The sequence below is a fragment of the Pituophis catenifer genome, unplaced genomic scaffold, assembly GCF_029215685.1.
Source record: "Pituophis catenifer annectens isolate HBS135680 unplaced genomic scaffold, rPitCat1.0.hap2 SCAF_5, whole genome shotgun sequence".
NCBI lineage: Eukaryota > Metazoa > Chordata > Lepidosauria > Squamata > Colubridae > Pituophis > Pituophis catenifer.
This window is the reverse complement of record NW_027256885.1, coordinates 28,259,562-28,273,510: the sequence shown is the minus strand read 5'-3', so window position 1 is coordinate 28,273,510 and position 13,949 is coordinate 28,259,562. Positions and strand designations below refer to the sequence as shown.

Here is a 13,949-nt window from a genome sequence, read left to right as displayed (position 1 = left end):
TTGCTTACAATGGGGGGGAGGGGCAGAAACACACAGACACAGACACAGAGACCCTTAATCATACTCTCGGTTACAAGTTCAGCATTAAATTGTTCCCACAAAGCCCTGTTAAGACGAATGGGAGTTGTGCAGGAACAATTATACAAACTGCCCTTCTTTGGCTGGGGTATGTGTAGGAGATCTGTTGTGTGACATGTTTTCATCCTTCTTTATTCGCCTTGTAATGGACCGAATATTTATACCTTCTGAGAAGAAATGCTCCAGAAAGATTGCTATGATTAGTCCTATAAACAATTGTTTATTGTTCGTAATGAAATCAAGGTGGTGTAGACTCAAGTGGGAAAGACACTGCGGTACGGTTATTTTTCTACTATGGAGTGATAGCACCATCTAATGATAATTCGAAGTAAGACGCCTGTAAAAATTATAGATGGCCAATAAGCAAAGATGGGTGGGTTAGGGAGATTGGCTATGATGGATTTCCATCTTTTCCATTGTGTGTATTTTAAACGATTGTTGCCTATGATAAATCATGGAGTGTATAAAATTTCTTCTATGACTGTAACTGGAAAGTGAACACCGTTTCCGTTTCATAAGTCTTGATTAGTTTATACTGCGCTTATTTGGTCGTTTTCAAGGAAATAAAAGGCAGCGACAGGGATTCTGCTTTTGAAAAACCACCATTGTTTCAAAGCCCAAGACTAAACAATTGAAGTATTCTGCTCTGGAAGGGAAAGCTTGGTTGTAAATAGATTAAACAGAGCACAGAAAAAGCTTTCCAAACCAGACATCTGGCCAGGACTTGGAGTTTGTGTCTACATTTGGTGGTGAAGGTGATGGGGGGCAAAGAAGGGGATTGTTGCTGAGTTTATGATCCAGGATGCTGGAAACTTGAAAGTGATAAACGCCAGACAAAGGCTGAAGCAATTCAGAACACAGGATTTTCACAGAACCCACAAGAAGTGAATAAATTAAATGCTTTCTCACGCCCCCACGCCCACCCGTTTCACCCCCCCACCCAGCTTTTTGCTTTTTAAATGTTCCTTATTTCTGGGTGAAACAGACAGAAATGTATCTCTGCTTCTTCCTCCGTTGAAAGACATTCTGGTAGTTTAGGAGCTTCTGAAAGTTTCCCACTCTTGTTTGCTTTACAGTTGCTTAGTTCCTTAACCTTCAGAAATTTATACTCTATAAAGTTTTATGGCGGTCATATTCTTTTATTGCAGCCTACCATGCAGAGTTTTCTTCTCTCTTTTATGACACTCTACTCTCCTACTTCTGTAAAATCCAGCATCCAGCAATAATTTATTCTCCTTTTAGAATATTCATGTGTGTGTACACACACATATATACATGCATGTCTGTGGTAATGAAAATAATTTGAGTTTTTAAAAAGACTTGATTACCGTTCAATGATTATAGAGTTATGTGGATTTTGGACATAAGTAAAAATGGAAACAGCAATTTATGATTTTCCTTGAGTAGGATAAAAAGAAATCCAGGTGAGTTTGCCAAAATTCAGAAATGTTATTCTGTTAATCTGTTATATTTGGGGTAAAATTACAAGAGCATTTACTGGGCGTTGGAAAATTCTTAGACCTCCCTCCCTTCCTTCCTTCCTTGGAGAATTCGGGATCGTCATCCTTCAGGGCTGTGGAAAAGAACCTCCGCGTGTGTACACCTCCCTGCTGTGCCATGTACATATTCACTCACACATATTCCCTCATTCATACATGCATCCATTTTTTTCCTGGCCTAAAAATTACAAGAAAGACTCTTTTAGCCATAAATTGAAAGACAGAGAACCACTTTATTTCTGTTTTGCTGAAGAGTTTTAGATGGAGCCGACTTCACAGGGAAAGAAATAAAATACACTGAGAATAAGCTTTTTCTAAGGACAAAGGAGAGACTCTCCGGCAAATCAAACCAAACCTAAAAGAACTTTATAATGCATGCTAAAGAACCACTAAAGAAAAACACAAGTGCAAATATTTCTGGCAGTTTAGAAGCAGTAGTATAACACAATGAAATATAGGTCAGGGTCCCTTTAAATAGTTTTTTATTCTAAGGCATTAAAACAACTGGAATGTTGACCTTATGGAATTTAAGAAACAATATTTTTTTCAATATTTTTCCTGTACAGAGAGACTTGTCTCTAATGAATTCAACTAGTTTCTCTTATTAATCCACGTGTTAGCAAAAATGCAGCTTTCAAAAACATCTGTCTTTACTAATAAGGTCTAGTAACAACTCAGACTAAAATTTGTTAATATAATACATGTGTGGATAATATTTTTCTTTGCAAAATGTTCGTGTTAACCTTGAAAGAATTTCAGAGTAGTTTTCCCCGCAATGCTCAGGGTGTTTGGTCGGTTTTGAGAATCTTTGGAGGCAAATAAACCACATCTCAGCTGGTGCTATAGACTCTCTAATGCTGGCAAATACTATCTAAAAACCAAACAATACCTCCGGCTTTCTTTTTATTAGAAGTTAAACAGACAAATGCAGAAGCTGGGACTTTTCCTTTAAAAAATACAATATAGAATTGGTTTTCAAAACAATATGAAGTTAGCAGAATTTACGCCATGGGGATGCCCTATATTTTTCTCCCCTAGAAACAATTCCACCTTGTTTGCTTTGTAAAGGATTCACCCAACAATCCTTTCCTCCTTCAAGACAACCTACCTAGGAAGTGGGCATTTCAAGGTCGTCGTCCCCCCACAAGCAATTTTTCAAAAACCTGCTAAAATATTTTGTTAAATATGTACTGGAGTAAAAGATTTGCTTGCCATTTCAGAAAACCCTTCAAACTAGGTAATGCTACTTTGAAAGGTAAAGTTAAAATATGCCTATCAAATTTTGAAAGAATGATAGCAGGCGAAAACCACAGAAAAATTATGTACATCGCTCTATGAAACTAGTTTTTTCTTCTAGGACTCCTGTCTACACAGAGCCTTAAATTTAGGCAAGTATTTCCCTCCTCCCCCTTCCTCATCCGTTAATTTTTCACCGCAGAGTGAAAACATTTTTTATTTCTAAAAAGTGGGAGTGTGTAACATCAGTGGAAATCAGTTTACAAATGTGGACCCCTGTCTGGTTCTACAACTACCAGGTCTAAACCCCATTTTACATTCCTATAAGCTACAGAAAACAAGAGGAACTTTCATAAGAGCACTCAGGAACACAGTTTTCCCTATAGAAACAACAAAAAAGGCCACACAGACACCATATTGCACTAAAGTAACTTACCTATCCCCCTCCAAGTCCTCCAAAGACTGGGGGTAGACTCATTTTAATAGTCATAAAGGAAACAGAATCCTGGTTCTCCATGTGTAGAGGGAGTTAAAGATTACCTTGTGTCCCTTAAGAAAAAGAATGGGATATGGAGGATGAATTGGGGTATCATTTGCCTGGGTATCTCTACAGTTGTTGCTCCTGGATCAATCCAATTCCAGCCTCCTGGAAAAATGTGCCCTTAGTTGGTGACAGGCTTATTCTCATACTTTCCTTTTCTTGGCTTAATATCATCCAAAGCAATCCTCTCCAATGACTGCTGTTCCAATGCCTTGCATTACAACTCTCTTCATTCCCATATATTCTGGGGAGGGAGGGACTTGAAGTCCACATTGTTTGGAAGGTTTCAGGTTAGGGAATGCCGAACAAACAAAAGGAAGTAGCTATGTTTAAAGACTATTGCCTGTCAACAATTACTTTTCAATGCATAACACCCCTCCCCCCCTTAATGTCCCATGCTGGAGTGATCAGTAAATATATTTAAGAAGTGGGAAAGACTTCAAATAAAAAAGAAAAGCAGGTGCAGTCATTCTGAATCCCTTGCATGCTGACCAGGTGGCCTCTTTCTGGCTTGGCTTGCTTTTGTTCTCATCTCAAGCACAGCTGAGAAGGAAGTCATTGCCTATCAAAAACCATCTAAGTTTTGAGAGGGAGGAAAATTGGGATAGAACAAAGAAAGGGGGAAGGAGAAGAGAGCTTCACTCTTTGCCTTGTTCCTTATTCATTTTCTTCATTTTCACCCTGCGATTCTGAAACCAGATTTTGACTTGCCTTTCACTCAGGTTGAGATGCCTGGCCAGTTCATGTCTACGGTCCCTGGTGAGGTACATGTTGAACAGAAATTCCTTCTCCAGTTCCAGGGTCTGGTACTTTGTATAGGGGCATCATTTCTTTCTGGAGGAGCAAGCATGCAACCAGTTGGCTGCTGGATTACCTGGGGGTGGGGGGTGGGTGGGGAGGAGAACAGGGTCACTGAGGAATTGACACCAAATCCTCTGAGGTTCTCCAAATCACTTTGGACCAACTTTCAAAATACTTGAAGACAAGCTCAGGTTCAGTGGAGACCCACAAAGTCTTACCTGTAATGTTGGAAAAAAGTTGTACAGAATATGCCTGCTGTATATCAAAACAGTCATGTTTGACATGCAAATAGGCAAACAGGACTTTAGAAAGGAAAGGGGAAAAATCAAACTGAGGAATTTATTCAGAGATGGAAGAATATATTTATTTACACATAAGAGAAGGAAGGCACTTTATTCAAATGTTTTAAATGAATTCATCTATGTATATGGCACATGGGTAGGTAAGCAATCCACACACATCTTTTAAACACTGGCATGAAAGGCATATTTTCCATCACTGACACAGTAGAAATTCCTTTCCTTTCCTTTCCTTTCCTTTCCTTTCCTTTCCTTTCCTTTCCTTTCCTTTCCTTTCCTTTCCTTTCCTTTCCTTTCCTTTCCTTTCCTTTCCTTTCCTTTCCTTTCCTTTCCTTTCCTTTCCTTTCCTTTCCTTTCCTTTCCTTCTTTCCTTTCCTTTCCTTTCCTTTCCTTTCCTTTCCTTTCCTTTCCTTCTTTCCTCTCCTCTCCTCTCCTCTCCTCTCCTCTCCTCCTCTCCTCCCCTCCCCTCCTCTCCTCCCCTCCCCTTTCCCCTTTCCTTTCCTTCTTCAAGGGAGAAACTAATTGCCTGTATGGTGTCCACAACACCTGTGTTTTCATCATGATCCTCCTAACCACTAATCAAATGGGGAGTGTGATATCCTCCCTTGAAAGCCACAACAGGCTCCCCAGCAGTGACATATGATGCATTCTGCACAGGGATATTTTAGCCCAAACAGTTTCAGAAGTAACAGCCCTGTGGTTGAAGCACTCACGAGTCCTTTTACAGGGGACAGAGAAAGAGCAAGACTCAAGCTAGAAGTCAAGTAAAATGCTAGACATAATAGGTTTACTCAGGGTTAAAGTAGGGCTGGTGTGGCCGGATCTCCACTAATGGCACACCAAAAACCAAACCAAACTAAAACAAGGCCAAGGTCTGTGTGTGTTGTGCTGCCCAAGGGAAAGGGTTGGAAGTGCTGCAGCAGAAAAGCCATCTCCTGTCTGGTTTTCTGACCTTCTGCTGAAATTAAAAGCAGCCTTGAAAGTCTGGATTTTTGTTGAGTGGCAGGAAGGGTACCACACCATTTCTCCCTGGGTAAAATGAAATCCATTCTGTTTAACACACACACACACACACACACACACAAAAACAAGGCTTAGTTTCCACTCTCCACCAATGGTCCTCTTTTTAGGGTTGTGGATGTGCCTGTGATTTCTTGGCATTTCAAGGAAACATGAGGCCTGGCATAGGAAAACAAGTTATTTTTCATTTCACACAATTCCCCAAACAGGAAACAAAAAACAAAAGAGTGGGAGAGGGAGTGTGTGTGGAGGGGGGAGGGGCTTGGTTGGCAGGCTATTCTTAACCACAAAATGCACATTCATAAATACACACACAAACATACATTGTTTATTGTTTATTGTTTTTATTGTTTATTTGATTTGTATACCGCCCTACTCCCGAAGGACTCAGGGCGGTGAACAGCCAAGCAGTAAAATACATAAATACACAAAATTTAAAACCAGATAAAATCAAATTAAATCATTTTGGCCCAGACAGATTAAAACACCCCAATAATTTAAAAACAGATTAAAATTTACATATTAAAAGAGGGAGGAGATTAGTGCATTACATGCACAAATACAGTGTTGATTAGACTCAGGCAAATGCCTTTGTCAATAAAAAAGTTTCGGGAGGAGCTGAACTGCACCGAGGTGAAAGCCCAGTTTCAGTCTGGGGCAAATAGGGTCCTTCTTTTTTTTGCTTTTTCGCCATTTCTGCCTTCTCGCGACATCCACCCGACAGACTTTTCCAGCTGCATTGCACGGGATGCAGGTGGGCAGCCTGGACCTCGGGGAACCAAGTCATTTCTCGGGCAAGGGTCCCCCACCTTCATTCCGGGGCCGGCGAGAAGGTGGGGAGGGGAGGGAGTAGAGGATCAGATAAGCTTTTCTCTTTAATCTTCCCATTCTTTTCAAACATTCCCTTAGCTCTGATCTGGATTTTCTGCTAAAACTGCGCACAGACCCTGCTTTCCCGCTCCCGTCCACTCCCAAGGGAAGGGATACTATCAAGATCGAGACACTGACACAAATGCCCGGGAAATTACTGTTCTCCGGTTTTGAGAAAAACTCAAATCAATCATCGCCATCATCATCGACGCCCCCCTCCCCTGCAAAAAAAACAAAACAAAAAAAAAAACCCTTGGAAAGTCGTCTAGTGGATGAAAAAAACTAGCACCCTGATGTTAAACTATCAGGTAATCCGCACACATCAGGAAAATATTGAAGTCCACGCTTTTGTTATTGGAAACATCCCCGGCAAACGGCAGGGAAAAAGAAGCCGAGCTCCTTCGCCTTGCATTATAGGTAAGAAAAAGAGGATTCGCATTAAATTTTGTCGCAGCTCCCTTCCTGACTCGCCCTACCCCACCCCCAGTTTTTTCACAATATTTCTCCTCGAAGGCGACTGTGTATTGGGGAAGGGGGGGGGAGATAATACGGTAGTCACCAAATTGCAGAAAGAAGCACACGTGATTAAAATTAAGAGTTTGACAATCTGATCCTCTAAGCAAATTTAAAACAAACAAAACCTCTTAATTAAGCTTGTTTCTCTTTATTGTTTTTGAGAGGGGAGAAGCATTGGCTTTGAAATATTCGTACCCATGCCTGAATCCCCCTTAGTTGTCTGTGGTGGTCTCCTATGAGAGAAATGAGACACACAAGCATGTATCTCGGGATGAGAGCCTAGAGCTGACTCCGTGACCCTCTTTTATTAGAAATTCATAAAGCTCATTATACAGCATCATAGCAAGGCAGGATTGGGGGTGGTTACATGATCGGGTTGCATACACTCATATTATAGTAGTTACGTAGACCCTTCCCAGGCTGGTACGACCCTTCCCAGGCTGGTACGAGAATAATCATGTAGGTATTTTCTGGCCTGAGCAGTCGGGACTTTCCAGATGATGTCAACATCCTATTTCCCTGCTGTGGCAAAGCCTACGGATAATTCTAATATGCAAGTATATTTCTATACAACTATTCCCACATCTCCTCCTTTTCTGTTTTGTTGAGATTGGCTTCCTCCAGTTCCAGAAGGGTTTTGGTTTCACTTATCAGGATGTCCTTCCTATTGGAGGGAATAAAATCTTTGCACACTTGCAGAAGGGAGGGGAGACATTGGACACAACAACAAAGCAAAACAAGCAATACGATTATAGATACAATAGTTGGCATAATTGATTTTAACCAAGAACCATCCGGGAGCCATGACCAAAGGGCAGCCCAGATGTCAATGGTGCCAGATCCACCCGGATGATAGGGGATTGTTTTTGATCATGTTTTCCATATGTTCTATGGTGTGAGTGATGTTATACTGATAATCAGATACATAGGCACAACAATGTGAGTGTATGAGGGCACAAACGCCTCCTTTAGCTGTTAACATAATATCTAAGGCATATGGGTTTTGTAAGACTACCTCCCTAATTTCAACCAGTTCTTTGTTCATCAGCTTCAGCACCTTGATAGTCTAGTTGAACATATGTACTGTCCAGTTATTTAGTAAATGAAGATCCCGATAGTTCATTGCCACCCCGAGATTGGGCAAGATGCCTCTGGATATCTAAGTTTTTAGTGACCACCGAGTTCCATGTAATGGTCCGATAACAATTGGTATAAGTCCCCATGTAGGTGGCATTAGTGGACAGGCCGGCACTGCTGAAACAAAAACGGGCTGGCTCTAAAATCTGGGTAGGGACAGCATACGTGTGGTTAAGCAGGGCTGTTGTGTAGAGCCACAGGAACGTCCATCCGGTCTCATTGAAAGGCACACTATGAAGCGCCAAGCCTGTTTTCCCATCAGAGGGGATGTGCATGCAAATCCAACAGTTTTATTGAGAAGTAAAGCAACTTTATTCAAATCTCTCACAAATGCATTGCTGGCCCATGTCTCTGGATCACTGGTCACAATGACATGGTTAAGTGACCATATATGGATGAACACAGCGAGCAGGAGTCCATATAATTTCGCCATTGTCGTAGACTGCAGCGTAGCCCCGACCCCAGGTGACAAGAGAGGCTGGGCCTTTCCACATAGGATCTGGAAGACGGCGGTAATAAACTTGCGGTCATGGAGAGTCTATAGGAGAAGCAGAAAAGTGCCGACTTGCGGCGGTTGACCCGGGGGTGCCGGAAACATTGAGGAAGTTGAGGGTAAACAAGACAAGGTTCAAGGTATTTTGTATTCCAGGCAAGCCAGGGGTATTTTCCCCTTTCTGTTTTTTATGAGCATCAAGGGCCTTTTTTAGGGTCTGATTAGCCCGTTAGTTGTATGGGATTCCAAACTTGTGTAAGATGGACCAGCGGTGGCAAAACTGTGCAAAGGCAGCACTAGTATATGCAGGGCCATTATCCGTTTTTAATTGTTTGGGGTTGCCCAGAATACTAAAAGTCCGAATACAATGATTAATAACATGTTTGGTGGCTTCTCCCCTTTGTGGGGATGCCATGATGAATCCTGAATAAGTATCCACGGAAACGTGCAAATATTTCCATGGGGCAAAGGAAAGGTATTGAGTCACATCCATTTGCCAGATTTCACAAGCTTTGAGACCTCTAGGGTTTACACCCATAGGGATAGAATGAGCTTGTTGACTACAGGTAGGACATTGTTGTATGATGGCAGTCGCTTCGGCTGCCGTGAGACCAAATTGTTTCGCCAACGCTTTTTTATTTTATTGAAAATAAGCATGACTGTCCCATGGTGTGATGGGAGACATAACCATGAGTGCAGTTGCAGCAGCATCGGCTTTGTCATTTCCCTCCTGGAGGGGACCCGGGAAGGGCTGATGACTTCTTATATGGGCCACAAAGAATGGCTGAGTTCTGTCAGAAATAAGTTTCTGTAAAGTGAGCATTAAGGTTAATAGATCAGAATCTAACGCAGGAGACAAATAGGAATAATAAATTTGTTTTATAATTTGAGTAATGTACAGACTGTCCGGGATTAAATTGAAAGGCGTATGAGCAAAGTGCTGAAAGGCCAATATAGCAGCGGCAAGCTCAGCCCACTGCGCAGATGTTTGGGGTGAAGTAATTGCTGTAAAGTGAGAAATAAAGCCATAAGGTTGGAGTCAATCCTGGGCGTAATATAAGCACCTGGAAGATTAAAAATAAATTGACACACATACTGAGAGTCAGAGATCAGATTAAAAGGTTGTTGAGAAAAAGTGTGGAAAGCTAAGATAGCCGCAGACAATTAGTGTAAGATTCTTTCCAGATGTCGTCATGAGGATCTTTGTAAGCAATGGCTCCTCTCGTTCGTCCTCCATCAGAAAAAACTGTAAGAGCTTGCGGTAGTGGAGAAGAAGAAAGTAATGAGCAAATAGGAAAGGAGGAAGTCATTAAGCAAGCAAACCTAGGATCTTTAGGCAGATGATACGAAATACAGCCTACATAGTCCGTTAGAGCACACTGAAGAGATAAATTATTCTGAAAATAAGTGAAAGTCAGATTTTGAGATAGGAAGAACAATATTTATTAAATCAGTTCCATTTCTTCGACAGGCTCGACTACGCCCCAAGGTTATAATTTCAGCAATAGCTTGGATAAAGGGTAAAACATTTTTAGATGGTAATGAGACAAATAAAGCCATTCAATACAATATACTTTTTGCTGTTCTAAAACTCCCAATATTCCTGTGGGTAGTTTATTAGTAGGAAATATTAACAAAGATCACTGACAATCTCTATATGGGATTCAATCCACAAACTGAATACTCAAGATGTTATTATTTTCTCAACTGTAGCAAATACTACAGATGGAACTATAATTAAATCTCCTGGCTTTTTTCCTTTAGTCAATAACTCAAATAATGGGCTAAGTAAATTCGTGGGTAAAGAAAAATATGAGCGGACCCAATTAATAGTACCCAGAAATTGTTGCAAATTTACTAAGGAAATAACTTTGGGTAACTTTAAATGAGGAAAAGCCGGAGCAGAAAAAGATTGCAATAGTTTATGCCCTAAATACAGATAAGGAGCGTGCAGCTGTATTTTTTCTGGGGCAATGTGCAATCCATTTACACATAAATCATTTTGTATTTCAAAAAGCCAATTAGGTTGTATTTTTTGCACTCCAATTAAAATGTCATCCATACGATGATATACCAGGGTTTTGAGGGCGAGATGTTACAGACATGCCCCCCTTGGATTTTTACACTCTCTTTTAAAATAACCAAGTTTTCCACAATCGTAACACTTTCCTTGAGGTTTGCTGCCTGGTGATAAAGCAGTGCTAACAAATTGGTTTTATACTATGTTCCTATATCCTGACACACTTTAATCATATCTGCCAAATCAAGATCTTTTCCCAGCCCAACAATTGCTTTTCGGCATTCAGAAGTGGCGTTCTCTTTAGCTTTTTTCCTGATGTTAGAGAAGGCTTGTTGACGCTTGCCAGAAACAGGCACTTTTCTGAAGGCTTGATAAGCACATTCAGAAGAAGCTTGCAAAGTTGCAGCCGGCAGACACACAGAAAGCATTTCGGCAATTTCTTTTATATTCCCCCCCTTTTTCTAACTGTTTCTTTAAATTCTGCCTGATGGGGGTGTAACTAGCTCCTTCAGAAGGAACTGGTGGTTCAATTAAAGATAGTTTAGAGGAGAGAGGTATTTTTTCCTGCCTAATTGTCTCAACCCTTCCACATTGAGTTTTCTGAGCTGCAGACATTCCACCCCCCATACTTACGAAAAGAAGAGTCAGTTGCCAGCGACGTAGTCGGGTGCACCGTGCCTATTCCAGGCGATAAGTAGAGGGTCGGCAGGGACGTATTCCCTTGCAGAATCACATCGAGACGTATCCGTTTCACGAGATCACGGTCGGGGTCACCAGATGTGGTGGTCTCCCATGAGAGAAATGAGACACACAAGCATGTATCTCGGGATGAGAGCCTAGAGCTGACTCCGTGACCCTCTTTTATTAGAAATTCATAAAGCTCATTATACAGCATCATAGCAAGGTGGGATTGGGGGTGGTTACATGATCGGGTTGCATACGCTCATATTATAGTAGTTACGTAGACCCTTCCCAGGCTGGTACGACCCTTCCCAGGCTGGTACGAGAATAATCATGTAGGTATTTTCTGGCCTGAGCAGTCGGGACTTTCCAGATGATGTCAACATCCTATTTCCCTGCTGTGGCAAGGCCTACGGATAATTCTAATATGCAAGTATATTTCTATACAACTATTCCCACAGTTGTCAATGAGATCTTCTTTCTATACTATATTGAATCTTCCAGCCTGTTCCTCCCGCGGTCTCTCTCCAAACACGCACACAGACACACACACCGACGCTCATTCAACCCCTTCCCCATCTATTATTTTATTTATTTATTTATTTATTTATTTATTTATTTATTTTTAAATTTGTATACCGCCCTTCTCCCTGAGGACTCAGGGCGGTGAACAGCCAAGTAAAAGCATAAACCACAAACATTAAAATACAATTAAAAAGATATATATACATTTGGCCCCATGATTAAAAACAATAACAAACAATTAAAAACATTTAAAAAAGTGTTAGGCCAGCCCGGCTTGCTGGAAAAAGGTTTTAAGGGCACGTGGAAGGCACCGAGGTCTTGGATTCTCCTTATCTCTGGGGGCAGATGATTCCAGAGGGCAGGTGCCCCCACAGAGAAGGCCCTCCCCCTGGGGGTCACCAGCCTACATTGTTTGGCTGATGGCACCCCGAGGCGGCCCTCTCTGTGGGAGCGCACAGGTCGATGGGCGGCGGTCGGTAGCAGCAGGCGGTCTCGAAGATAACTAGGTCCTATGCCATTATGTTTGTCTCCCCCACCGCCAATTTTATACATACAATCGAAGCCCGTGGAGTAACTTTCCCTTCCTCAAAGCCACCGGCTGCGTCCCTTCCAACCCTCACTGTTCAATTTCCATTCCTATTTCACTGAAGTTTTCCAACAATACACTAAGTCGAGCAAACCACCCACTCCAGAACCCCCAATCGCAGATTAACACCAGTGATTTAGATGGGGGAAGGGGCGGATTTCTCTTTTAAAATAAAATAAATAAATAAATAAAAGCTCCTGCCCATTGTGCCTTTTATGACGCCCCCCTCTTAGGCTTTTATGATGTTTACTTCCTCAGTTTTGATTACTTACTTTGATCTGGCCTACTTTCGTCCTCACCTCCTTCAAAAACTTTGTCCTCGAAGCTGGGCCTTTGACTGGAAGCGATCCCTTCCCTTCCAACAGAAGGGTCTAAATGGTATTCCTGTGTCCCCTGTTTACGGATCTCTCCGGGGTGTCCCAACAGCGGTTCTGTTTTAACTGGTCCCTGTCCGGCTGCTATGTTTTCTGTTCTGGGCATTGGGTCCAGCCAGCTTCGTAGAAACCTGTTCTCTGAGGTAGGGATGGTAGACCGAAGGAAGAGTAGTAGCAGTGTGTGGCGGCAGAGGCGTCCAGGAAGCGCTGAAAACGGAAGATTTGGGCTGGAAACTACAGGAGGGGAACTCGAGTTCAGTGTGGGTAGTTTGCCTGGAGTTTGAGTATTGTTCGGGAGAGAATTTGGCGGCGGGAGAGTCTTCGTTGTCATGGCTTATAATGGAGTCAACATAGTAGTTGCTAAGAGTTCCAGAAATTGACATTCTTGGACATCCTACAAGCACCGGGGTTCAATGAAGAGGAAAGCAAACGGACGAAAGAGCAAGAGAACAAGCAATAAAAATGAGATCTCTAGTGAAGCTGCTCTACAGATATTAGAGTGTCTGGGGCGGGGAGGGGGGAGAGCTGGTTGAAAAAAAAAGAAAACCAACCACCAAAGCAGGCAACGCTCGCTTAACCCCCAACTTCCCAGCCAAGGGGGGGGGGGGACTACAGTCCAATCCAGCAAAATGATTGGTCAAACTTTTTTCGTGAGGCCGATGAAGCGTCAGGGCAAGCGTAAATAAATCCGGGCCGGGGGGTGGGGGGTGCGCCCGGGCTGTCAACCACCCTCCGCATTCCGTATTAAGGATGGGTTGCGTTCTGTCAAGGCGAGGTTGCAAAATGTCGGGGCTTAAGAAAACGAAACGTACAGTGCAAACGGGGATGGGAGGGGGCGACGGGTGGATGCTGCAGGGATGTCGGTGCTGAAGGGGGATTGATTTCCCCCCCAGAAACATGAAAGAGAAGTGCTGAGTTTTGTCCTCTTTGCCTTCTCTAAGACTCTTCTGGGGATTTCTCCTTCCCCCACCCCCGCGCCACCAAATCTATAAACGGCTATTCTAGACTACTTCGCCTCGCCTTCGATATGTCAGGACTTATCTCAGCCGGGAAAATACAATATGAATTGTGCTTTCTTTAAAGTTTTTTCCAAGTGGGTGGGGGATGAATACCTCTTTGGGTTACAGTTCAAGGCGTCTGGATGCAGGTAGGCGAGAGATGCTTTTCACGTGGTGGTGGTTGCTATGATTCGTCGCACAGTCAGCCAGATGTTCATTATTACTATATTATTGAAAGCTAGTTTGCAGATGGTGACCTCTTGGAAAAGCTTTTA

General features: G+C 42.4%; 1 protein-coding gene across 1 annotated transcript; it reads right to left on the bottom strand.

The window, feature by feature from the left end:
- Positions 1–3,992: 3,992 nt before the first annotated feature.
- Positions 3,993–13,059, bottom strand: HOXB9 (homeobox B9). Its single transcript, XM_070944434.1, is given in 3 exon segments — positions 3,993–4,228; positions 12,575–12,816; positions 12,818–13,059. Coding segments are annotated over 3 exon segments (720 nt in total).
- Positions 13,060–13,949: the final 890 nt, after the last annotated feature.